At 37.7% G+C, this 26,192-nt stretch overlaps 1 protein-coding gene across 1 annotated transcript in view; it reads right to left on the minus strand.

Annotated features, from left to right (window-relative positions):
- Positions 1–26,192, minus strand: part of LOC145323926 (peroxisomal targeting signal 1 receptor-like) — a 40,448-nt gene continuing 14,256 nt past the window's right edge. The window contains exons 10-24 of the mRNA XM_080166529.1: positions 23,222–23,270; positions 15,883–15,996; positions 13,929–13,988; positions 13,161–13,211; positions 12,733–12,801; positions 12,232–12,333; positions 11,801–11,905; positions 10,581–10,616; positions 10,120–10,164; positions 8,640–8,684; positions 8,309–8,370; positions 6,677–6,745; positions 4,401–4,509; positions 1,740–1,849; positions 1–1,182 (exon numbers count right to left, since the gene is read on the minus strand). Of these exons, the coding sequence (XP_080022655.1) occupies positions 1,122–1,182; positions 1,740–1,849; positions 4,401–4,509; positions 6,677–6,745; positions 8,309–8,370; positions 8,640–8,684; positions 10,120–10,164; positions 10,581–10,616; positions 11,801–11,905; positions 12,232–12,333; positions 12,733–12,801; positions 13,161–13,211; positions 13,929–13,988; positions 15,883–15,996; positions 23,222–23,270 (1,087 nt within the window). The 3' untranslated portion in view covers positions 1–1,121. The remainder of the gene's footprint in view (positions 1,183–1,739; positions 1,850–4,400; positions 4,510–6,676; positions 6,746–8,308; positions 8,371–8,639; positions 8,685–10,119; positions 10,165–10,580; positions 10,617–11,800; positions 11,906–12,231; positions 12,334–12,732; positions 12,802–13,160; positions 13,212–13,928; positions 13,989–15,882; positions 15,997–23,221; positions 23,271–26,192) is intronic.

Here is a 26,192-nt window from a genome sequence, read left to right on the forward strand (position 1 = left end):
TGAATGAATGTATTTGATCGAAACTATTAGATATTGTCAGATATACAAAGTAAGGTTAATTTTACAAAAAAGTTCAGGCGGTCAAATGGCACATCATTAGGACCGGCAAAGTATGGTCTGCAAGGAAGCTCTTTACCGTGCCTATAGAAAATGACGTTATACAATGCAAATGCCTAATGATAGTCCGAAGCACAGACTAATTTACCAGTATAAATTTTAATTGACCAGTATTTGGCCATTATGCCGACATTTTTATAGGCAATATAAAAAGCTTCGTCTGCAAGTGCAAGAAGCTAAAAATGTTCATGTAATGTGAGGCCATAGAAGCGTAACGCTTAAAATCTTTTTAAAAGCGAAGCTTTTCTATAATTTGGGTAGGCCCGGAACCTTTAGACCTTTCCGTTTATCTAGACTTGTTAGAATTGTCCTATATCGATTTAAAATTTTGCATTAGGATTATTATGACACAGTTAGGTACGATTTAGGAAGCGTACTAACTCTATAATAGTTACCAGAAAGTCCTTACGTTCATTTAAAACATGTTCTGATTGACACACTACAAGTGCTAATGTGCGTTTGTCCCATCGTTTCAAAGCTCCGCTTTTATGGATGTTGTCATCCCTGTTCTTTTTAGTGAATAATTGGGTTTTATTTACTTCATATTATTTGTATGATTTTTTATAACGGTTCTAAAAATGTGCAATATACAATAAACCATTTTAACTTTAAAGTGAAAAACTGGAAATAATTTATGATTTTTATTTTAATATTTTTGGTGAAATGTCTGTAATACAATGCTATACATGATTTATCAGTATAGCTGAAAACCAGTTCTATGTATTGGACTATGATTGATCATTTGTATTATATGATGTCATTTTTTATAGGCACTATAAAGTGCTTTCAAGTCAGATAAACAAAGATATACGAAGGCCTGGGCTAACGGTGTATTAATCTTATTTTAATAGTCGTGGAGAAATGTCTGAAATACGATGTTATACATACATGATTTCTTAGTATAGCTAAGCACCAGCTCTCATCCACTGGATAATAATCGGTTTCAAAACCATACTGGAAAAATAATGATCACATCTTTATCTTGAACTAAAATCAAATTTAAACTATTGAACAGAAATATTAAAAATGTTTGACAATTCTGAAAGATTTCTTCTATCTGCTAACTCCTAAAAATTAATATACAAATTTGATTAACTTAAATACACGAAACTACCTAATTATTTTTCTTGTTGCTTATCCTATAAATGTTCAAAACATGCATGTCTTAAATCTTTCATTAAATTAGCATAGCATTTGAAAAATTACATGTATAAAAGTAAAAGTTTGGACATTTTTAGATAATCTAAGTTATTTTTTTCTTATTATCCTATTATATAAAGAGTTTTTTTCTGTCTGAATTTTAAGATTTCGATAACTACTGAACTGGAGTTCTCTATTTTAAGGAAGCTTCACACTGGTCCTGAATGGTTTTATGCTATTTTTATAATTTCTACCTTCGAATACAAAGCTCTTAAATATAAAGAGTATTACCGTGTTTGTCTGTATGTTACGATTTCGATAACTACTGAACTGATGGAGTCTGAATAGTTTTTGGCTATCTTTCTATTTTGTCCAACCTTTCGAATGCAGTGTCATTAGATGATAGAGCACAGCCGCATCATCAAAATCTTTTTTCTCTTTTTGCTTTAACAAATATTTAAATTATAAATTTGTATTTAATATCCTTGAGATCAGGTCTATTCATGAGACTGAGGGCGAGTCTCAGGGAGGACCAAACAGTCTCTGACATTGTTGAGCTGGTGTCTGACCCTGCGGGACCTCGACCAGTTGCCTAAACAACAAAAAGTAAAGGGTGTGCAAAAAAATGCGGACCTTTTAAAAAAAAAATTGTGCGGCTTGTGTAGTAAAACAAGGATGACAACATCCATAAAAGCGAAGCACAGAAACGGTAGGACAAACGGACATTAACACTTGTATAGTGTCAGAACTGAATAATCAGAATATAAATGTATAAGAGTCAACGCAAAATTGTAAGTAAATTTGTTGAAAAACAGCTTGATTCAGGATATTGTTTATGGACAAACTTACATTTTTAGGACATGATTATAGAGTTGCTTCGCTTATTACATTATACTTTGTTGTCCCAGGAATCAATACACCAAAAATCAGATCAATCGGATGATCAGATCACATAAAAATTTGTTGTTAAAAAAGTAAAAAAAATCAACATGTTTAAAATGGACGTACGGACATTTTGGTGATGATTATAAAGTTGCTACGCTTTCTAAATCGTATCTAACTATTAAAGGAATCACCATGCAAATTTTGAAATCGATAGGACAATTCTAACATGCCAAAATTAACCGAAAAAGCTATCCGTTACGGACGTACGGACGGACCGACCCTAATTATAGAAAAGCTTCGCTTTTAAAAATGTTACGCATATTGTTAGAATCGCTTTGAACTCTTTTTTTTGGAAATATAAGAACGATTCCTGTGCTATGTATCGTTAGGGAGCTACGTGGTAAAATGTCCCAACTGACTTAAAACTTGACTTGCGAGTAAAGTTTGGGACATTTTACCACCTAGCTGCTATAAATTATTCTCCTAAATTTTGCTACTATTAACACAAGCCGCGCAAATTGAAATTTTAATATGTACTCAATTCTTTTTGCACACCCTTTTCTCAAATATTTAGTAATATACTTGAAAGTCAAGTTTTGCGTCAGTTGGGACCAGATAAGTCTATAACTAAAAGTAGCACAGGCATATTTTTTTTTATTTCCAAAAAATAGAGTTCATAGCGATTCTAATGATATGCATAACACTTTTTTACTATTAACACAAGCCACGCAATTTTAATTTGATAAAGGTCGGCATTTTTTGCACACCGTTTTTCAATAAATAAAGGTTTATCAATAATTTTAAATATAAAAATTGTCTAAAAAAAGCCTAATAAGAGATATTTAAAAAAAACTATAAAACGTGTTCCAACACTATAATTTGTTTTATCAGAAAAGCTTTTAAAAACATTTCTCTATGGATTTCTCATGTCAAAGCAAAAACTTTAGAATATTTATTTTGTTTTGGTTAATAAATTTAAAATTTTTCTTCAGGGATCAGGCCGGTAAATTGATGTACATTCCCAATGGTGATTCATGAAATTACCCCTTCTGTAGAATATAATTAGTGGTTGGAACGTTTGGACACTTAACTTAATTATCCAACCAATCATAATTCACTAAAAGTCCCCAAAGTTGTTAAGCCAACAAATGAGAAAACGCTATTATAAAACTTTGAGGACTAATATAATAAACAGCCTATTGTCCCCTCTATCTCTGATTTTTCTTATTTTCGGTGACGCGAATAAAATTTCTGTTATTGACAACATAAATTTATTGCTTAGAAATAAGAAAAACAAAATAATCAGGGAGCTAAAGGGATAAGATAATGGCTGGTAAATTAATGTATATCCCAAATTATGATGAATAAAATTACCCCGTCTGTAGATTAAAATTAGTCATAAAATAGAAAACATTAATATAAAACTTCGGGGACTAGTGTAATAAACCGTGCAATGTCCCCTCCTTTATTGCAAAATAATATGTGATTCAATTTATTGGTATATTAAAGGTTCTAACTTAAAACTAAATAAATCTAAATATAACCCTTTTTAAGAAAAATAAGGATGTAATGATTTCCAACCAATTAAGTACCCAAAACTAGAAAAACGTAGAAATGTGTTATGAGAGATTCTGAAATACATAGTAAGCTATAAAAATTGGAAAGAATTTTAATGAATATAATAGATTTGAAATCTGCATAAAATTTTAAGGAATTTTTATAAAATTCGTTTTTTGTATAATTCTTTATCTATAAGCGCAAATACAAATTAAGTTAAATAATTTTGACATCTGTGATTGGTGGATTGAAAACTATCTGCGCCCTGATTGGAGAAGCTTAATTGACATACATCATTCAACCAATTAGAGCGCAGGTAGTTTCCAATCCACCTATCCTATTAGTCAAAATCTATTAACTTAAATTGGATTTGCGCTTTTAAATAATGAATTATATAAAAAACGAATTTTATAAAAAATCCTTAAAATTTTATGCAGATTTCAAATCTATTATATTCATTAAAATTCTTTCCAATTTTTATAGCTTAGTACATAGTGTATTATTTTGTTAAAAAATTTAAAAATATGTAAAAAAAAAAAAAAAAAAAATACTAACTTTAAAATATTAAAACAAGACAACATATATTACTTTGAAGCCGGCTGTAAAAAAAAGTGGCTTCGAAAAGGAGAGAATATATGCTTCATTAATCATATTAATGATAGATACATGTATCTAGTAGCAATGTTTAGAGATATGATTACCTGAAAATTTAGAGCAGTAAGAAAATGTTCTACAGCAGAATCATATGCCTTCAGGTTTATACAGGAGATACCCAGGTTATAGCGACACCGTACAAACCCAGGGTTTTGCCTGAAATTAATTGATTAATTTATTATAGTTAGGGATCTAAAGGGATAAGACAATGGCCGATAAGTTAATGTACATCCCCAATGATGATACATAAAATTGCATTACAATTATAGATTGAAACTGAATCACAGGCCTTCAGGTTTATACAGGAGATACCCAGGTTATAGCGACACCGTACAAACCCAGGGTTTTGCCTGAAATTAATTGATTCATTTATTATAATTAGGGATCTAAAGGGATAAGACAATGGCCGATAAGTTAATGTACATCACCAATAGGGTGGGTTCATATCGGAATTAGACAAAGCGGGGATATGCAACAGATAAAATTAACCTTAAAAACATTTCTGACCGAAAAAGAATTTTAAAAAATTGAGTTTTAGAACACGACCACTTAAAAATATAATTCATTACTTATTAGTATGCAAAGACGACATTCAAAAAATATTTTGAATCAGAACTATGGCTTCATGGTGCTCACTGGAAAGGCCTTGAGGAGCTGAATCAGGAACTTTTGTCCGTTCCAAAATATCTCGTTCCTAGCCTTAGAAATCACTAAAAAACCAAAAAATTTTAAGGTTTATTGAGAATTGTCCAATTTGTAGAGGTTTTTTAGATTTTCTCAGGCTAGGAACGAGATTTTTTGAAACGGACAAAAGTTCCTGACTCAGCTCCTCAAGGCATTTCCAGGGAGCACCATGAAGCCATAGTTCTGATTCAATAAATTTTTGACTCCTATTTACAAATAGCTATACAATTGAATGTCTGGTCGTCAGCGGTTTTAAGACTTAGGATAAATTTTAAATCATCCAGAGGTGTATTATATCTATATAAATTGAGTGCAGATCCCCGCTTTGCCCTCAGAAAAAAAATGTCCAAAATCGACCCACCCTAATCACCAATAATGATACATAAAATTACATTACAATTATAGATTGAAGCCGAATCATACGCCTTCAGGTTTATAACGGAGATACCTAGGTTATAGCGACACTGGACAAATCCCGGGTTTTGTCTAAAGATTAATTTGTTAATTTCATTTATTAGAATCAGGGGACTAAAGGGATAATGCAATGGCCTGTCAGTTAATGTACATCCCCAATGATGATACATTCACATCCAGGGTTTTGCCTAAAATGAATATGTTTATTTAATTTATTAAAATAGATAGATAAATCCTGAAAGACTATTACTAACACTAATCCTATTATATAAAGTAGTAAGTTTTTTTTGGTCTGCGGTGAAGGATCTTGCTAACCGATGAACCGATATGGCCCTCCTTTTCAGTGAACCTGAACAGACAATCCATCTTTTTGAAAAATGATTTTTGTCACGCTAGCTGGTTGATACTTGAGGCTTATACGCAACCGAAGCGCGGCTGCCGAGTAGGGTGGGTCGATTTTGAACATTTTTTTTCTGAGGCCACAGCGGGGATCTGCAAATGATTTTTATGAGTAAAATACACCTCTGGATGATTTAAAATTTATCCTAAGTCTTAAAACCGCTGACGACCAGACATTCAATTGTATAGCTATTTGTAAATGGGAGTCAATTTTTTTAAAATCAGAACTATGGCTTCCTGGGGCTTCCAGGAAAGGCATTGAGAAGTAGAATCAGGAACTTTTGACCGTTTCAAAAAATCTCGTTCCTAGCCTGAGAAAATCTAACAAACCTCTACAAATTAGACAATTCTCAATAAACCTTTAAAAATTTTGTTTTTTTAGTGATTTCTAAGGCTAGGAACGAGATATTTTGAAACGGACAAAAGTTCCTGATTCAGCTTCTCAAGGCCTTTCCAGGGAGCACCATGAAGCCATAGTTCTGATTCAAAAAAAATTTTGAATGTCGTCTTTGCATATTAATAAGTAATGAAATATATTTTTTAGTGTTCGCGTTCTAAAACTTAATTTTTTAAAATTCTTTTTCGGTCAGAAACGATTTTAAGGTTAATTTTATCTGTTGCATATCCCCTCTTTGTCTAATTCCGATATTAACCCGCCCTACTGCCGAGCCCTGAATATTGATCTTATGCTACTTTTCAAATAACTTTCGTGGTTTTAGTTTGTTGTATAATTTTTTACAACATTTTATATGATTGTGGCTTAGAATATAACATATCTTATTTTTTTCAGTCGTTTATGAGATTTTTATGGACAATCAATCATTACCTAAGAGCTGAATGATAAGCGGCTACAGCTTCTTCTGAATTATTTCCATTTGCCAGAGTAGCTCCAAGTCTAAAATATTAACAAAATTTTGCGTATGTAGGGCAGCAATATAAAACAAGGATGACAACATCGATAAAAGCGAAGTTCTAAAAACAGAAGTAAGGACAAAAGTCGCATATTAATTCTTGTTGAGTGTCAGAATTAATAAGCAGATCATAAATTTTAAACTCATTGTAAATGCATTTCTTGCAAAATTGTGTAAATAACGGATACAGTAAACGGACCTACTTTAACTTTTAGGATTTATCTATAGTATCATAATACAATGTTTGAAATCGATAGGGCAATTCCAACCAGTCTAAATTAACGAAAACAGCCAATGTAGAGAGCGTCCCTAATAACAGAAAAGCTTTATTTTTAAAAATTGACTCAAAAAAAGGAAAAGCTTTGTACTAGATAAGTTTTACAACTTTTCCTTAATAAAAATTTAAAATAATTGATCATTTTACGTCAATACATAATTCCCCTACTTATAAAATCTATAATATTTTTCTTATGGATGAATTTTCGAACAGTGGTTATTCAAGAAAACTTTATATTGGAGCAAAGCTTATAAAAGTGTATTAAGCCTATTTTGCCCTTCCTTTTTATTTTTGTTTTACAAATTCAAGATAAGGATTTGAGTAAAGGGGTTAGTTTATTTTTCAATGGGCAATCCCTGCCGGTGGAACTAACCTTGCTGAGCCTAACCCTGCGGCGCTTTTGATAATATAATTTTGATAAATCAATGGAGGGGGGGGGGGGTGTTATGTGCTCTACTAGACAATTAGAGGGAAACCGCAACACCATTAAGACATATAATCACAGGGCTAAGCAAGTTATGAATTTATCAGGACGATTTTAACATGCCTAACAAGCAATTATTTCCAAAATTAAATGTGTTAATGTTTTGCAACGCTTTTTATGTAATGTGTTATTCTTTTTTCTTATGGTAAAACTTTTTATCCAAGTTTTTCTTCTTAAACTTGTTTTTCGCAAAATGAAAAAAATATAAAAGAGTACACATTTCGCTAGGGAGGGAGGAGACATTGGACTGTAAATTGCACCTGGACCCAAAGTTTTATAACCCCTTTAACTTTGTTGGCTAATTAACTTTGGGTACTTTTATAAAATTTTTATTTGTTTGTTTTAAACTACTAGAGTCCAAATTTTTCAACTAACAATTTTCATCTACAGTAGTGATGATTTTGTTTATTGTCATTTGGGATGTAAACTAATTTATCATTCATTGTCTTATCCCTATAAACCTTGGTATTAAACAGAAGAATTTTTCATGAACTTATTTAGGGTTAACCATTCTAAGTAAGATAAAGGGATAAGACAACGGCCAATAAATTGATGTACATCCCCAATGAGGATACACAAATTACCCCAACGGTAGATTAAAATTAGTGGTTGAAATGTTTGGATACTCAACTTAATAAACCAACCAATTAAAATTCAAGTCCCCAAGGTTGTTAAAGCCAACGAATACGAAAACGTAATTGTAAGACTTTGGGGACTAGTATATTAAACAGCCCAATGTCCCCTCCCTCTTATGTTGAACCTTGCGGGGATACAATAAAAAGTTACCTGTTCCAAAGCAAAGGGTCATTGGGGGCAGAACTTACGGCTGCTCGAAAACAATCTATAGCCTAAAAGAAAATAGCCTAAAACCTACGAGAAATTATATATATTTACATTTTTTGCGTTTGTGAATTGTCATTCCAATTAATATACTGAAAAATCATGAATAGCATCGTATTAGAGAATTAAAGGAAAATTTTAAAAAATAATCTTCTAATTTTGCATTTTATTATTTGCGGAAATCTGTCTATAATACAATGCGATAAATAAATAAATATATTTCTTTTTTTTGTGGCTAATTTTTTAAGTCTTGAATTTAATTCTAATAATCTTCTACCTTTTCATAATCACTAGAAAGGTTGAAAAGTACTCCAAGGCCAGCCTGAAAACAGTTTAATTTGTTTATTACAAGGACTTTATATTCATTACTAGGGAATCTATATTCGAAGGAGGAGGAATGAAAAAAAAATAGCATAAAACCATGCTTTTCACATTTTACAAAATTACATGTTTAAAAATATATTCTATTCTGAAAAAAAATGAAAAAAAAAATTATTCATTTAGGGTTAGACCTTTAATATTTTTAAACAACAAAGATTCATAGATACTAATAAAGATAAGTAAATCCAAAAGTTATAGAGCAATCCTTTCATGGAACGATAATGGGATAAGACAATGATCGATATATTGATGTATGTAAATCTCCTAATGTACAAAATTATTCCTTCTGAAGAATACAATTAGTGGTTGAAACGTTTTAACACTCATTGTAATGAACCAACCAATATTTTTTAAGTTCCAAAGTTGTTAAGCCGACCAATAAGAAAATTTTATAATAAAATTTTGGGGACTAGTGTAATAAACAGCTCAATGTCTCTTGCGTTAACCAGCCTATTTTTCCTGTTTACATTTTCTTACCATAAAACACTTGTAACAAAATAGTAAACAACATTTAGAACATTTTAGAATAAGTTGCTTTAAAAATAGTGTACATTCTATGTTTTTAACTTATATGTTCTATAAAGCTTAGAATCCATGAATCTGTTGTTTTTAAAGCTTAGTTTCTTTATAAATCACATTGTCCGTAAGTCCGTTAATGTGTCTTTTTTTCTTAAAAAAGTTGAACAAACATTGTAATCTATTTCAGTAAAGTACTGATATTTAATTTTAAAAATTCTTTTTTCTCAGAAATCTCATATTTGAAATAAAAAGTTAAAAGAATACAACAAACATGTGAGGTATTTTTCATTTATATACAATTCTCAATGTTACACAAGACATACAGACTTTGCATAAGGAAACATAACAATCATATTCAAACAAGGATGACAACATCCATAAAAGCGAAGCACTGAAACGGTAGGACAAACAGACATTAACACTTGTATAGTGTCAGAACTGAATAATCAGAATATAAAAATATATGAGTCTAAGCATATTAATTGTAAGTAAATTTGTTGAAAAATTGCTTGGTGAAGTATAATGTTTAAGGACATACTTACATATTTAGGACTTGATTATAGAGTTGCTTCGCTTATAATATTGTACTTTTTTGTCCCAGGAATCAGTATACCAAAAATCAGATCAATCGGATAATTAGATCATATAAAAAAATTTTGTTAAAAAAGTGAAAAATCAACATGTTGAAAATGGACGTACGTACATTCTGGTAACGATTATAGAATTGCTATGTTTTCTAAATTGTACCTAACTACTACAGGGATCATCATACAAAATTTGAAGTCGATAGAACAGTTCTAACATGCCTAAATTAACGGGAAAAAGATCTGATTTTATTTTAAATGATTTTTTTGTACCTGAACGTCAGGATCCAAGTTTGCGCCTGTTCTCAGCCTGGCAGCCTGTAATCAGAAAATTTACAATAAAAACTTTGAAGCAACATATAATGCCTATAACAAAATCACGTAAGGCAACACTAATGAACAATGATAGGCCAGTATTTATTTTACCATTGGTCCATTAAAATGTATACTGTCCTATCATTGGTAATGTCAATTTAATGCCCAAAACTTTTCATTTAATTTTAACTAGAATATCATTAAATCAGTGTAGATTCTAATTTAAAGCATATCAGAGAGAAAAACTAATTAAACAAGGATGACAACATCCATAAATTGCGAAGCACAAAAATTATGGATGGACTGACAAAGTTTTTTTAAAAGGAGATATTTATAATATTTATTTTGTACCAAAATTTTAAAAATTGAAAAAAAAATATTTCTAAAAGGATAATGCCGAAATATTTCTTTAGAATTACCTGGATATACATATTTGTAACTTTGCTGTGTAGATCCTAAATAGAAATATTAGTCCTTTTTATAAAAGTAACAGTATGTCTTTTTGTTTGTAGTGATGGATCTCGCAAACGGCTGAATTGATATAGGACTAGATAAATAGAGTAAAAAGTGGTCTAAAGATATTTTATAACTATTTTTTTAGATATATTTAAATGCAAATATATACAGTATTATTTTGATTAGATAGTAGCTTTACTCCTCAAAGAATGTTTTAAAATAAGTCATAGACAAAATCAAGGAATCTAAGATTTATATAACACTTTTGTACCAGGGAGGGAGGGGATATTGTGCTATTTATTACACCAGTCCCCGAACTTTTATAATTTAATGTTTTCTAATTCGTTGATTTAACAACCTTGAGGACTTTTATTGAATTTTTATTAGTTGTTTCATTAAGTTGAGTGTCCGAACTTTTCAACCACTAAGTGTAATCTGCAGAAAAGGTAATTTTGTGTATCATTATTGGGGATGTAATCAATTTATTTGTTATTGTCTTATCCCTTTAGATTCTTGCAATTTTACTTTAACCAACCACTAGCTAAAAATATTTATGTAAATGTATAAAATACATAATTAGATGTAAACATAATTTTCTCTGTGGGAAATTTAATTTGTCCAACTTACATCATTTACCACAAAAAAACGGAAGATAAAATATTAAAAATATAATAACAAGATCATTTTTTTTGAAAACTTACGCCTTTTTAATTGATAACACTTATATTAAAATACTATTTTCAGTATACAAAGCGATGAGATAAAAAAAATAACATGTTAACTTATTTACATTTGAATGGCAAGAAGCTGCTTATATACGGCCTTCAAAAAATGATAGGCCAGTACATATATATTTATATTAACCAAGTGTAAAATGTATACTGGTATTTCATTGGTCATTTAATTGTTTGATGTAACTTTTAAAGGCACCATAAGCTGCTTCGAATAGCAACCAAAATTTCGCGGAATAAAAATAGTACGGTCTTACCCCTGCAAACAATTGACAAATAAGTAAAAGATTTTATTAACAGCTGGATCGATATGAATCTTCTTTACTTCTTAAAGGTCCCTATTATGTTTGTATAATTTAGGAAAGAGTATGTATAACCTCACAAGAGAAAGAATACTCCTATTTTAAGTCGCCGCTGGTACAATATATATAATTTTATTACAAAATACAAACCTGGGACATAAATGAAGATTTGAAGTCTAGATTACTAATTTTATTGTCCACCAGATGTGAATATTCCTGATTATGTTCTAGCCATAGTTGTAGGGAATCACAGGCCTGAAAATTAATGGTATATACTATTTTTGGCAAGGAAACCTACTCCAGATTGGGGAGGATAATGGTTCGAATCTTATTTTAATTATGAAGCTTTTTACATAAAGACAAAACTACACTATGATATACTCTAATGACATAAAAGTTAAGGTGACCTTTGCCTTTAACAAATATTTAAGACTTCGGAATCCCTTTTTTTTCTAGGCCAATTTCAGAAATTGTATAGAATTTGGCCTAATATGTTTATTCGATATATTTATATTTCAATATCCATTTCATAGGATTTTGTCCAATATGCCAATTTAATTATCTCAATATTCATTATGTACCTGTTTTTGATAAGATTCATTTGTAAAGCTAACAGCTATACTCATCAAAGCTTCTAAATTTCCAGGTTCCAAGTTTAAACATTGTTTTAATGCTGCTATAGCCTAGATAAATAAAAAAACTTGATTGCGACATACAAAAGTAGCAAGCACAAATTGATTGACAAACAGAAAAAAATAAATTAAACAAATGTTCTGTGGTCAAAGAATTAAAGGAAGATAAAGAAAGACTTGAAATTTTGTCAAGAAAAGTCAGATGTATAGCTTTAATATCAACTCAGTAAATTTCATTTCCCCCATAGCGCTAAGAGCATACGGACAAAGTGAATTATAGAGTACCTTCGCTACTAAAAATAAATAAATAAGATAAAACGAATAGTAATATTAACCTCATGAGTTAAAAAATATCCACATTTTACCACTTCGCCCCAAAAATATTTCTACCTCAACTATTTTAGTGGGTCGTAAATCGTCCATGAAATCGAGAATTTGAAATGATCTTACCTTGCTATCCTGTTCATTTTGTGCCTGTGATTTGCCTAGCAGAAGCCAGGCTTCTGGTAACTCGGGATTCTAAATAATGGGAAAATAATTTATACTTAATTATGCATTGTACTATAGCCATTTTTCCGCGGATATTAAAATAAAAAATCATATAATTAACTTGATCACAAATTAATTTTTTTTCACCTTTGCCCTATTAAAAGTCAAACAAAGATAGCCAAATGGCAAATAGCTTCTTGGGTAGAATGTAACCAAGATAATTCATTTAATATAACTGGTCGCTAAAGATGTTTTTTTTCAGATTTGTAAAAGAAAAGGTTTTCTTTTTATGGGCTAAGCCCAGAAATGTAAAAAACGAAGTGCAGACCTTTCCTTCTTGTAAAATATTGCGGGAAAGTGTAAATTGCTTCTTATAAAATAGTTTCTACCTGTTGAACAGCTGATTCAAAAAGAAGAACAGCACTTGGTATATCTCCATCCTGAAACATGATTTGTTAATACAACTTTCAGTGATACTTTATAGTGATATTTGAAATACTAGCAGCTTCGCCCCTAGCCTCTAGGGGCTTTGCCCCAAGAGGTTTGATTAAAAATTATTTATATAAAATAATTTGAAATAAAAATTCAATTTTTTTTTGTTGGGGGGGGGGGGGGGGATGGAGAGGGGGAATAACGTAGTCCATCAATAAAGAATTGAAATTTCAAAAATCTGAAAATGTTTAAGAAAAGTTGATTAAACAGTGTAGAAAGTCAGGGATCTTAAGGGATAAGACAATGGCCGATAAATATATTTACATCCACAAAATTATCCATTCTGTGGATTAAAATTGAAACGTGGGAACACTCAACTTAATAAATCTACCAATTAAAATTCAGTATAAGTCATTAAAGTTTTTATGCCAACAAATAAGGTAACCTTATTGTAAAACTAGTGTAAAAAATGACCCATTGTCCCCTCTCTCTCTGGTAGAAATCAAGTTATAGACGAACATGTGAAAAAGTGAGTTATAGAGTAGATGCTTTTCGGTAATGAATCTTTACAGAAGCTTGCTTTAATAACAGTCTAGTGCTATTTCACTGTAGAAATTCAATGTCCAGAATAGCATTATCTAATTACAAAAAAGTATCTACCTTAAAACAGACGAACGGACAAGCATACGGATATAGAGTAGCATAGCTACTAAAAAATGTCCCACCTTCAACTTTTTCTTTCCTTCCTCAAGAGCATTCAAATTGTCTTTTGCTGCGTTTTCCTCCTACAAAAAAATATTGAACTTAAATTGTAGTTTTAGTGAAGCTGTATCAAAACCGGTTCTTAGCGATACTGAAAAATCATGTATAGCATCGTATAAAAGACAATTTCCACAAATATTAATATTAATAAACATAACAGGTTAAATCTTATAATTTCTTATTTTAACATCTGCTGCAATCTTTCTATAATCCGATGCGTTAAATAACTATTCTTTATTTGTATCTATCTATTTTCTATGCACGTATTTCTATCTGTGAAAGTTGATGACAAACATAAAAAATCAGGGAGGGAGGAGACATTGTGCTGTTTATATTTCTAGTCCCCAAAGTCTTATAATAACGTTTTCTTGTTCGGTGGCTGAACAACCACCTGGGGGCTTTTATTGATTTTTGATTGGTTCATTAAGCTGATCCAAAAACTGATTGTAATCTACAGACAGAGTAATTATGTGTATCATCATTGGGGATGTACATTAATTTTTCGGTAATTGTCCTATCCCTTTAGATCCCTGACATGAAATGCATCATAAGATTATACTCTTTGATTTTTTCCTATTTTCATTTTGAGCAAAGCTTTATAGAATTCTATTGCACTGTTAAATTAGTTTAGAAGTAAAAATGGACAGCTAAACAAATAATTTTTAAATTGCAGATCTTATTCCCAAGTAAAAAAGGGAGAAGTCGACCTTCCCCTATTTATTTTTAAAAATAAAAAAAACTTTTTAATTGGGGGGGGGGGGGGGCTAATTTTTTTTCTAGGGGCTATTTCTCTTGAGAAGGTAGTTGTACTCTTCCTCAAAATAATTATGAACCCTTACAGGAACTATGGTAGACTACACTGTAAAGAAGAAACTTATTGGGTCAGCAGTTAGCGAAATTCGTCGTTGCAGACAGAAAAACAGGCAAACAAAAATAGATTTTTTTACTTTAAAGGTAAAATGATATATTTCTCGTCCCAACCCTTTCTCTTTATTAAAGAACTTCTAAACCATTTTTTACTTTTACAAACTTGTCCTTGTGTTTTGCACTTTAATGTGAAAATTTTCTTTTTTTTCATAGTGGAAATAAAACATTTTGCAATAAAGATGAAAGATTCATTTTTGTTTATAGAAAGTAGAAACTATCGAAAATAAATTACGCTGAGGAGGTAAAAGGTTCGAATCTCGGTATAACACCGCGGCATAACTAAGGACATTAAAGGTGGTTCTTTCAGCTGCTATGTTAGGTACGCTACATTAATAGTTAGAGTAGGAGAATGCCTTGGGCTAAAACAGGCGCAATTCATTAATATGAACTTCCAGGCAAAGGTCGTGCCATTAAAGTGTCTGATGGGTGTTTCTTAACCTAATACCCGGGTCCCGGGTGTTCGGAGAGAAAAGGAAAGATTTGGCTCCCTTTAATTATACTGAGTTGCTGTACTTGACGTGAGAGTGGGAAGCAGCCTTGCCCGTATCTATTTGTAATCTAAATATAATCTACCTATCTGTATATGTACTAACAAATCTTTATAAATATTTATTAATCTATCTATCAATGTATAATAACATTGTATATGGCTAAATATGTGCCCTATATTGACATCTGAAGAGGGAAAACATGCTCAAAACAGTTTTTAATGCTTGAATGAAAAATGTAAAATTCATATTTTAATTGTGAGTTAATCTCTTGTATATTTATTTATCGTTTCTATTAATCTATCTCTACCTGGAAAGAATATTCTTGAAATGGCTGATAAGCTTTACAAAACTCCTGGACCCAAGGATGATTTTCTTTCGACTCTAGATCTATCTATCTATCAATATCTAGAGAGTATATTCTTGAAATGGCTGATAAGCTTCACAAAACTTCTGGACTCAGGGATGATTTTTATCATATTCTAGATCTATCTATCTCTACCTGGAAAGAATATTCTTGAAATGGCTGATAAGATTTGGTAAACTCCTGGACCCAGGGATGATTTTCTTCAGATTCTAGATCCTGCCACTCAGCCTCCAAGTTCTTCCAGAAATCCTACATAAATATTCTTGGGTACCATTCAGTTTTTTTTACAATTCCTTTTGTTTGTTTTTGTTTTGTATTGCCCTTCCCTTTACGTTTACAACGCAAGTTTCTTCTGTGGTAATACGACACCCAGACGGACAGGCCGTTTACAGAGTTGCTTCGCTGTGACTTATGATAACAAACCCCCCGCACTAATCCTATTATATCACTATCCATCTCATGACCGCTGTTGACCCCGCACCCAGCGGTCAAACTAGCCTGCCTAAATGTGGGGAGGGGACTTGAACATGCAACTATCACGAGTCCCTCACGCGCTTATATAATCGGGAGGCGCTGCCTCCCCTTTTACCACCGCTGCCCCCACAGCCTGTCTACCGTCGGGCGCTAAGCCCTAGCGCCCCACACCCCCTTCAAACCTAACCATTGTTATATTTTGTTGTATATATATAGTAAACATAACTTGTAAATATTATTCAGTTTAAATATATAATTTCTGTATGATTGAATCCTGCTTGTTTGTTTGGTAGAATACTTAAAGGCTAGGGCTCGTTGAATCCGAACTCGTTACCCCGTGGGCCGAGAACGCTCGGCTTACCAGAACTTGGTGTCAGCGTGTTTCAATCGAGCCTTACAGAAACTAGCCTATTCTACCTCTGATTGGACCCTTTGGCAAGTAAGGGGACAATCAGCCGCCAACTGACCCGTGAGACGGCCTTTTTAGGTCGAATTTCCATCATTTTGAACGCAATATGTGGGCCTCTGGCCTACGGCAAGCAGATTTAGCCTGCTAAAAGCGCCAGTTAAGACGCTTTTTCCGTGTCGTGTAGGAGTAGCGCTAGGTGCGCAGCCACGGCAATCGGATAATTTAGCTCAGACGGCTACAGAACTGAGTCTAAATTGGCAAGTGTAGCTGGGACAAGCCCCAGGACACCCAGGCCAAACCTACGAGACAGACAGCTGTGTGCTGGTCTCCCTAAGAAGGCAATGTGTGGCTGCGAAGCTTCAGCACACAAGTAAGCCCTACCACTGCGACGGATAGCAGATTTTGAGCTACAGGCACGGCAGGACGGGACATTCCCTGCCGCTGCCTCCCAGGATTCGAACCCGAGGCGCTGCAGGACGGGCCATTCCCTGCCGCCATTTTTCGGGATTCGAACCAGCGGCGCTGTAGGACGGGTCATTCCCTACCGCCGTCACCCCTCTGAACCTTGCAGGACGGACATTCCCTGCTGCCAGTGCTTCCAGAATCACACCTAGAGCTCCTAGTGATAACAACACATCAGTGTGTATAAATGTCAACCAAGTGATAAAAATAAATATAAAATTGTTGACCAAGTGATAATTAATAAGCTCTATTGATTCGAAGCTACAGTCTAAGCCACCATGGTAAGCGATACCACCATAGCTGCGGTGCGGCCACCACCAAAGTTTCTGCCAACCCCAGCCGAACGAGAGGCCCCCTTGTCTCAAGGGCAGGACCTCCACTTCCCCTGCCATGTCAGGGTGAGGTTTCCTACTCCTGACCCTGCCCAGCATGTACAGGTTGATGCCATGATTGATTCTGGCAACCGTGTACCAGGGTCTGCTGTAATTTCTGAGCATCTCATGCACGCGATGGGCGTGCAACGCATGTTGATTCCGGACAACACCCAGATCCTGACTGCTAATGAGGAAGGCCAGCCCCTCCAGGTAATCGGAAAATTAAAAGAGTTATATATGGCAGTTTCACACACTCTTATACTCCATCTATACCACGTGACTGTGGTCCGGAATCTCTCACACCCTCTGAACCTAGGAGGGTATTTTCTCAAGGAGTTCGGAACTAGGCTCTGTTTCGACATGCAACCACCTTGCTTGTGGGTGCGTGGGGAGTTTATCCCACTCCGTGGCGTCCCCATTGACCGGGAGACAGCCGAGAGAGAGCTAAGCTATGAGGGGCCTCTGCCGCGTGTGGTTGAGAAAGGCACACACTGGGTGGACGCTGAGCTCAACGCACACAAGGGAGCTAACCTGCTAGCCATGGGGTTGCCCCCAGTGCCCAAGGTGCCAAGGGAGAGCCTGCCAACAACGTTTCCTGAGATTGCCAGCCCTCCAGAACCAATCTTCTCCGCCGACATTTTTATCAAAGGCCAGCCGTGTCCACCTGGCCCCCTCTACCTAGGACCTCCAGCCAGTCCACCAGCCAAGCCCGAGTCCAGACCCGTCAAGTCGCGGTCTGATGTACCCGGAGCCACACTCAACTCTCAGGCCCCAGCCTCTCCCGGCGTCGTGCCCGTCAAGTCGCGGCCGGACGCCCACGGAGCCAAAGCTTGACCCAGCACTTTGGCCTCTCCCAGCGCCGAGCCCGTCAAATCGTGGCCGGACGCCCCCGGAGCCATGCCTGGCTCCGACACGTCAGCCCCTCCAGAAGCCGAGCCCGTCAAGTCGCGGCCGGTGGGTCCCGGAGCCAAGGCTGACCCCGCACCAGCCACGTATAGGCTAAGCGCTGTCACTCCAACTGACGGTCAACCACCCCAGCTCCGCACAGCCAAGCGGGTGGTCCTGCCTGGCCGCGGGGTTATGGCGGTCCCTGTTGAGCTAGTAGGCCATCGCACCAAGGATGCCATTCAACTAGCTGCCCCAGAACAGAGGTTTGGGGAGGACCTTGTTATTCCAGAGGGCCTGTATGCCCACAGGCCTGGCTCTGCCACTGTGTTTAGAGTACTGGTGGTCAATGAGGGGGAGGTGCCCCTCTTGCTGGATGCTGGCCTCCCAGTGGCAGGGGAGCTGGTCAAACCTGACATTTTAGAGGTCTCTGATACGCCTCCCCCGCGTCTCCACTCGTTCCAAGAACCTGCTGAGCCTATAGACATGCAGGAGTTGTGGGAGGCCCTGGAGATGGAAGACAATGAGTTCCTACGCAAGGACCCCTTGCTCAAGAAGGAGGTCTGGACTACGTTGTCAGAGTACAGGGACGTCTTCTCCAATTCTACCCCCGGCTGCACAGATGTGGTTGAGTTGCAGCTGCGCCTCAAGCCAGGGACCCAGCCGATCCGCCAGAGATTTAGGGATCTGAACCCGCGGCAAGAGGCTGAACTGGAGAAACAACTGGACACCTGGCTACAGGAAGGAGTTATAGAGCCGTCGGACTCCGCCTGGAGCAGCCCCCTGGTGCCCATCAAGAAGAAGGACGGGAGCACCCGCTGGGCCGTCGACTACAGAGCCCTCAACAAGTGTCTGGAGCTGGACAGCTACCCCCTGCCTAGGATCCAGCAGTTGGTGGAACGAGCTGGCGGGCACCGTGTCTACAGTGCTTTAGACGCGGTGGCCGCATACTACACCATCCGTGTGTCTGAGGATAGCCGGCCCTGCACCGCCTTCACCACCCCCAGGGGCTTGTATCAATGGAAAAGGATGCCCTTTGGCCTGGCTACGGCACCGTCTGTCTATTCCAGGTTTATTGCAGGGGTCCTAAACCCACTAGGCACAGCCAACCTCCAGTCATACCTTGACGACGTCCTGACCTTCCATCAGGATACCTGGGCCCACCTGGCCAGGCTCCGAGAGGTCTTGGAAGCCCACCGTAGGGGAGGGATCCGCCTCAAGCCAGCCAAGACCAAGTTGTTCCGATCCAAGGTGGATTATCTGGGCCACACCCTCAGCCGTGAGGGGATAGCCATGCAAGAGGACTATATTGACCGCATCTTGGACTGGCCAGCCCCTAGCACCCCCAAGGATTTGCTGGTGTTGCTGGGCTTCTTTGGATACTACCGCCTGTTCATCCCAGAGTATGCAGACCTCACCTACGAGATGAATCGGCAGAAGACGGCCAAGGCCCTAACCTGGACGCCTGAGATGGAAGCCCAGCTGCTGCAACTCAAGGACAAGTTCCGCAAGGCCCCCATCCGAGCGCCGCCCAGGTTTGATTTGCCAGCAGTGTTCCAGCTCACCACAGATTTCAGCAGCCGCGCCATCTCTGCCATACTGAGTCAATGCCAGGAGGGCAAGGAGAGGCTGATTGCCGCCGTGGGGCGCAAGACAACCGACCCTGAGACGCGCTACCCGTCCTGGAAGGGAGAGATGGCCGCCATTATCTATGGGATCCGAAAATTCCACGGCATCTTGTCCTACCGCAGCTTCCAGATCAACACTGATTCCTCTGCCTTGCTACAGATGAAATCACTGAACACATCCACAGGGATGGTGGCCCGCTGGCAGGAGGAGCTAGCGGCCTTAGACTTTACCGTCTGCCACAGGCCTGGCACCCAGAATACCAACGCCGACGCCCTCAGCCGCCGGGAAGATGCCAACATGCCAACGGCTAGCGCCGAAGAATTAGCAGAGCAGGCTGAGTATATCCACAACCTTTGCCAGCTAGGGGAGGCCGCAGCTAGCCGGCCTCCTGCCGCCCGACTGGATTCAGCTAGAGTATTGGAAGCCCAGACACAGAACCCCCTCCTGCTCCGTGTCCGCCAATGGGTGGCTGATGGCAAGGCCCCAACCAAGGCTGAGCTGCGTGGCAAGGAACGAGACGAGCAGCAGTACGCCAGCCGCTTCCCAGCCCTGGGGCTTGACGAGCACGGCTGCCTCACCACCACTGACCAGACTCTGACAGGAGAGAGGACAAGATACCTGCTGCCTTCGGCCCTCCAGCAGGACGCGTTCTTTCTAGCCCATGGGACCCCCATGGCTGGGCACTTTGGGATGGACGCAACTATCGCCCGCGTTGCCATGCACTTCTGGTGGCCCAACCTGGCCCGTGATGTCCGCCTGATGGTACAAACCTGCCCTGAGTGTGTCCAGAAAGTCACCAAGGAGAGGCTGAAGCAGGGGATCCACGTGCCCTCCCGCCAGGGGTATCCACAGCAAGTCCTATTCATCGACCTGGTGGGGCCACTGCCAGAGACCCCAGCTGGGAACCGCTACATCCTCACCTGCCAAGATGGATTCAGCCGGTTTGTCAGCCTCTACGCCATCCCCAACAAGCGCACCCTCACGGTGGCTGAAGCCCTGTTGCACCGCCACCTGGCCACGTTCGGATGCCCCCTGAAGATCCATTCCGACAATGGAATGGAATTTACCGGCCAGGTATTCCAGGAACTGGCCTCCAGGCTCGAGATTGGCCTGACACATCCACCACCCTACAACCCGCAGTCCAACCGAGTGGAGAGGTTTCATAGGACGCTCAACACAGGCATGCGCCTGTTCCTAGACAGAGACGATAACAACTGGGAGCCACACCTGCCGGCCATCGCCTTTGCCTACAACACCAAGGCCTGCAGATCCACTGGTGTGACCCCGTTCCTGGCCTTCTTTGGGAGAGAGGCCAAACTTCCGGTGGACATGGTGCTACGGCTGCCAGAGACCGAATATGCTTCAGTTCCAGCCAACGTCCAAGCTCTCTTGCAGCGCTACTATGCAGTGTATGATGCCATCCAGCAGAAGGAGGAGGGAGCCATCAGGAGGAGCGCGGCAGCTTACGAAGGCACGGCCAAGTATGAGGTTGGAGACTTGGTCTGGTACCTGGCCCCCCGCCTGGTGCCAGGGAAGGCAGCCAAGATTACCAAGAGATGGACTGGCCCCTGGAAAGTAGTGAGGAAAGCTACAGAAGTCCATTATGTCATTAAACCTGCCTCTCCAGTAGCCAGGATCTCAGAAGTTACCGCGCATGTAGGCCGACTGCGCAAATACACTGGAGATGTGACTGCCCACCAGATCCCAGAAGACATCCAAGTTGACATGGACGGCGACGAGGATGCCACCGAGCTGCCAGTTGGAGCGGCGGCGCCCGCAGCTAGCAACCCAGGAGAGTTCCCAGTGCACCAGCCAGCCGCAGCCGCCCCACAGCCTAGCGGCCAAGATCGTGACCCAGTGGAGGAAAACCTGCAGGAGCAGCCCAACGAACCACCGCCGCCGCCGCCCGCTCCAGAGCCACTCAGAGATGCCATCTGGAACCCTGACGCGGACATGGAGAACCTGCCAGCCAGCAGCGAGCCTGTAGGAGAAGAGCCAGCCACTGCGATGGAAGAGGCCGCCCCAGAAGAAGAAGAAGAAGCCATGTGCCCCCTGCTGATGACAGCCATCCCCATCCGGGTAGGAGCTAGGAGGCCAAGCAACCTGAATCAAGCAGGCGCCCCCATGGAGTTCTATGCACCCTTTGCCATCACCATTCCACCCTTAGGAACCACCAGAGTCTGCCTAGGCCTCCGTGTCCAGCTACCAGCCGCGACAGAACTGATCCTGCAGACGAGGCAAAATTTCCAGCGGCGAGGCCTGGCCGTCGCCAACCCACGCCTAGAAGCCAACCAGGAGCTGACAATGCTGATCACCAACCACAGTCAGACCGAGCAAAGAGTGTCCCAGGGAGCCTGTGTAGCCCGAGCTGTCCTCCATCGAGCTGTGCCCCAAGAACTGCCTGTCCGGCGCAGGAGCCGGCTGTCGTATCCCCAGGTTCAAGGCCTGGTGGCTCAGGAGCCACGCAACCCTTGAAGGGGAGGTTGTGGTAATACGACACCCAGACGGACAGGCCGTTTACAGAGTTGCTTCGCTGTGACTTATGATAACAAACCCCCCGCACTAATCCTATTATATCACTATCCATCTCATGACCGCTGTTGACCCCGCACCCAGCGGTCAAACTAGCCTGCCTAAATGTGGGGAGGGGACTTGAACATGCAACTATCACGAGTCCCTCACGCGCTTATATAATCGGGAGGCGCTGCCTCCCCTTTTACCACCGCTGCCCCCACAGCCTGTCTACCGTCGGGCGCTAAGCCCTAGCGCCCCACACCCCCTTCAAACCTAACCATTGTTATATTTTGTTGTATATATATAGTAAACATAACTTGTAAATATTATTCAGTTTAAATATATAATTTCTGTATGATTGAATCCTGCTTGTTTGTTTGGTAGAATACTTAAAGGCTAGGGCTCGTTGAATCCGAACTCGTTACCCCGTGGGCCGAGAACGCTCGGCTTACCAGACTTCTACCACCCCTTTTAGATCTGTATTGAACCAGAAATCGGGAGAGAGAGAACAATGGTCAATTAAATTAATGTATAGCCCCAAGGATAAATCACAAAATTGTAGATTAGAACTAGTGGTTGAAATGTTTGAATACTTAACCAACTAATCAAAATACATTAAAGTCCCTAAAGTTGTAAAGCCAACTGATAAGAAAACGTTATTATAAAAAAAGTTAGGACTAGTGTAAAAAATAATACAATGTCCCCATCCTCTCTAGTATTGTCTTACCTGTTTATATGCATCATCCGTAACTTGAATATTATTTTCTCTGTGTGATCTATGGAGACGAACATACTTGATTTCATACATGAAGTTATACCATGTCATAAAACTTAATTGTAAGGGTTTCCTTGATTTCGACTAGAGTTAAAGCAACATAAAATGAAGCCAGAGTATGATCATTATATAAGAGTAACATGATGTTTGTCTGTGTCTGTAGCTTTTGATCTCGTTAACCGATATGGATCTTTTTACAGTAAAGATTCTTACAAGCCAAAGGAAGTTACTATTTTAGGATAGGGTAACACCAAACTCACAAGAGAAAACGCCCCAGGAAATGAAATAAATACCATCTCCCCCTTATTTTCAATTTATTTTTAAGAGTTTACTGCTCGATAGCCACTTTGATGAAAAACACTTGTATACCTGTCACCAACAAATACTAATTTGTATGATAATCTACGTAGGATTATAAAAAGTATGAAAATATAAGTTTAAGGTCAACAACAAAATGACTTTTCGATAACAAAATGAATTGAAAATGATTGCTAAAATCGAAATATATCTTCATGTCCTAGAATAGTGTATTTTTTAAAAAATAGGTTGAAAAACATACTAACTTTAAACAATTTTCAATAATCCCAACTTGAAAATTAAAAATTTGTAAATTAGAATTAGGAATTACATCTCTTAATATTAAAGAAACACAAGAATGTCTTCTAAAATTGATTGTCAAGGTGTTTTGTAAAATACTTTTGAATTTTAGGATGTAATCAAAAAGAGAAAATACTAAAAATCAAACATGCTTGAAATGGACGGACAATAGGTTTAGCACCGACAAGCCGCTTCTACCGTGCTTCGATTTAATTTAGGAGCTATCCATTACAAAAATAAGGAAATACACAACGTAAAGAGCAGGTTCGCTCCTTAAGAATGAACGAACCGCAGAGAGAAAAAGTTTTGTTAAAGGAGGAAATGAAACTATAAAAAAGTATAATTGATATAAATCTTCAATTTGTGTCCTCTAATCTGACGCCAGAAAAAAAACAAGAATACAATTGTTCAATCTTGCACAACAAAGAAAAAAAAGCAAAAGAATTTAAATAATCGGTGAAAAAAAATTGGAAATCTTATTTGTATTATTCGGGGGATGGGGCAAATTTTTGGCAAAGGGGTTTTTTAAATGGTTAGGAAGTAGGCGGAAATGTGTTAGGTAAATTTTTTCAAGAAGGAGGGGAACAATGTGGGAGGAGGCGAGGGGGTGGGAGGGGGGAGTGAGGATTGTGGATTTTAAACTTGGCCCTGAATGGTAGATTGAAGTGTAAATGGTGAAAAAAAATGGGCGGAGTTTGTGAGAGTTTATTCTGGGAAATAAGAGGATGGGAAAAAACTTTGGCAAATTTCCTGGTTTGTTTAGGCTTAAAATTGAGGAAGTTGTGAATTATTTGGAATTTTTTTTTTGATAATCCTTTGAAATTACCAAAATAAATAAAAATAATTTTTTTATGAAACTTGACATGAAAACTGCAAGGTTTTAGAAATTTTTATGAAGCAATTTTGATGATTTTTGTTTAAGGAAAAGTTCACTAAATCAAATAGCCAAAAATAACTGCATACATAGGACAGGATTTTTTTATATAAATTTTACAAAGGCACACAGTTGATTTGGGTTTTAATATGTTTAGAGGTGTTTCGCATCTAAAAACCTAAATGTAAACTTTTTTCAAAGTTTATACATTTGCCATGGAGGGGGAGAACAATGGCAGATGAATCTACACTACATTCTTTCTCCCAGTTTTGATAACCTATCAAATGCAGAATTGCCCCTTAAATCCAAAGAGTGGACAATGGGTTGTTTATTACACCAGTCCCCAAAGTTTTTTAATAACCATTTCTTATTCGTTAGCTTATCAACTTTGGGGACTTTAAATTTTGATTGGTTGATTCATTAAGTTTTCAACGTTTCAACCACTAATCTTACGCTACAGAAGGGATTATTTTTTATATCATCATTGGGGATGTACATTAATTTATCGGTCATTGTCTTATCCCTTTAGATCCCTGTGATAAGACGGCGGAAAAGTTGATATTTCCAAGTTGATTTATTTCTAAATTCAGATACAAAGTTTAAGAAGCTGTTTCTACAAAATTATTGAAATTTGTTCTAAAATGTTTACTTACGTAGTTGATATATACTATCAATAAAAAAGATCAGGAAACTAATATACAGTCTCAAATAAGGATGACATCATCCATAAAGGCGAAGCTCTGGAATCATCATGCAAAGTTTGAAATCGATAGGACAATTTTAACATGTCTGAATTAACGAAATAAAGCAAATTATGGGAAAGCAACCTATATTCTCTATAGATTTATTGTATATTTATGATGTTATGAATATTTTGGTAAGATAACAAGAACAATGGTTGTATTGAGCAGAAGAAATTGTCTGTAAAATTAAGAAAGATCAGACAAAAACAAGCTAAACTTTTCAATTTCAACTTTAGTTTCATTTTTTACAAACATCAGTTTTCAATGCCAGACTTTTTTTTCAGCATCCTATATTAAAATATGCTTATCTTCAGTGAAGGTTCTTAATTTTCCAAGAAAGGTTTTAGGCAAGATTGTGCTAAAGTATGGCTCGGTCTTACTTTTATTTCTAAGAGTTTCGATCGTAATAGATGTTGTCATCCTTGTTAACTAAGTTTTCCTATTTTCTGAACACAACAGTTTATTTGTGTAATTTTTAAGGTAAATACCTTTATTGTGTATTTTCCATTGATTGATAATCTAATAATAATCAACAATTTCAAACTTTGCTGTACAAAATTTTATTTGATTGTTGCCTTTTATTTATTATTTTGATTTGTTTCCAAATTTTTAAAAAACTATTAGAAACTAGCGGTTATGCAATTAGAGGCCCCTAGGAACACTTGAGGTGGGTTAAAGGTTGAGAAACACCCGCTCACCATTTTAATTT

Source organism: Acartia tonsa, chromosome 7 (assembly GCF_053477335.1).
Source record: "Acartia tonsa isolate MP-2025a chromosome 7, ASM5347733v1, whole genome shotgun sequence".
NCBI classification, from domain to species: domain Eukaryota; kingdom Metazoa; phylum Arthropoda; class Copepoda; order Calanoida; family Acartiidae; genus Acartia; species Acartia tonsa.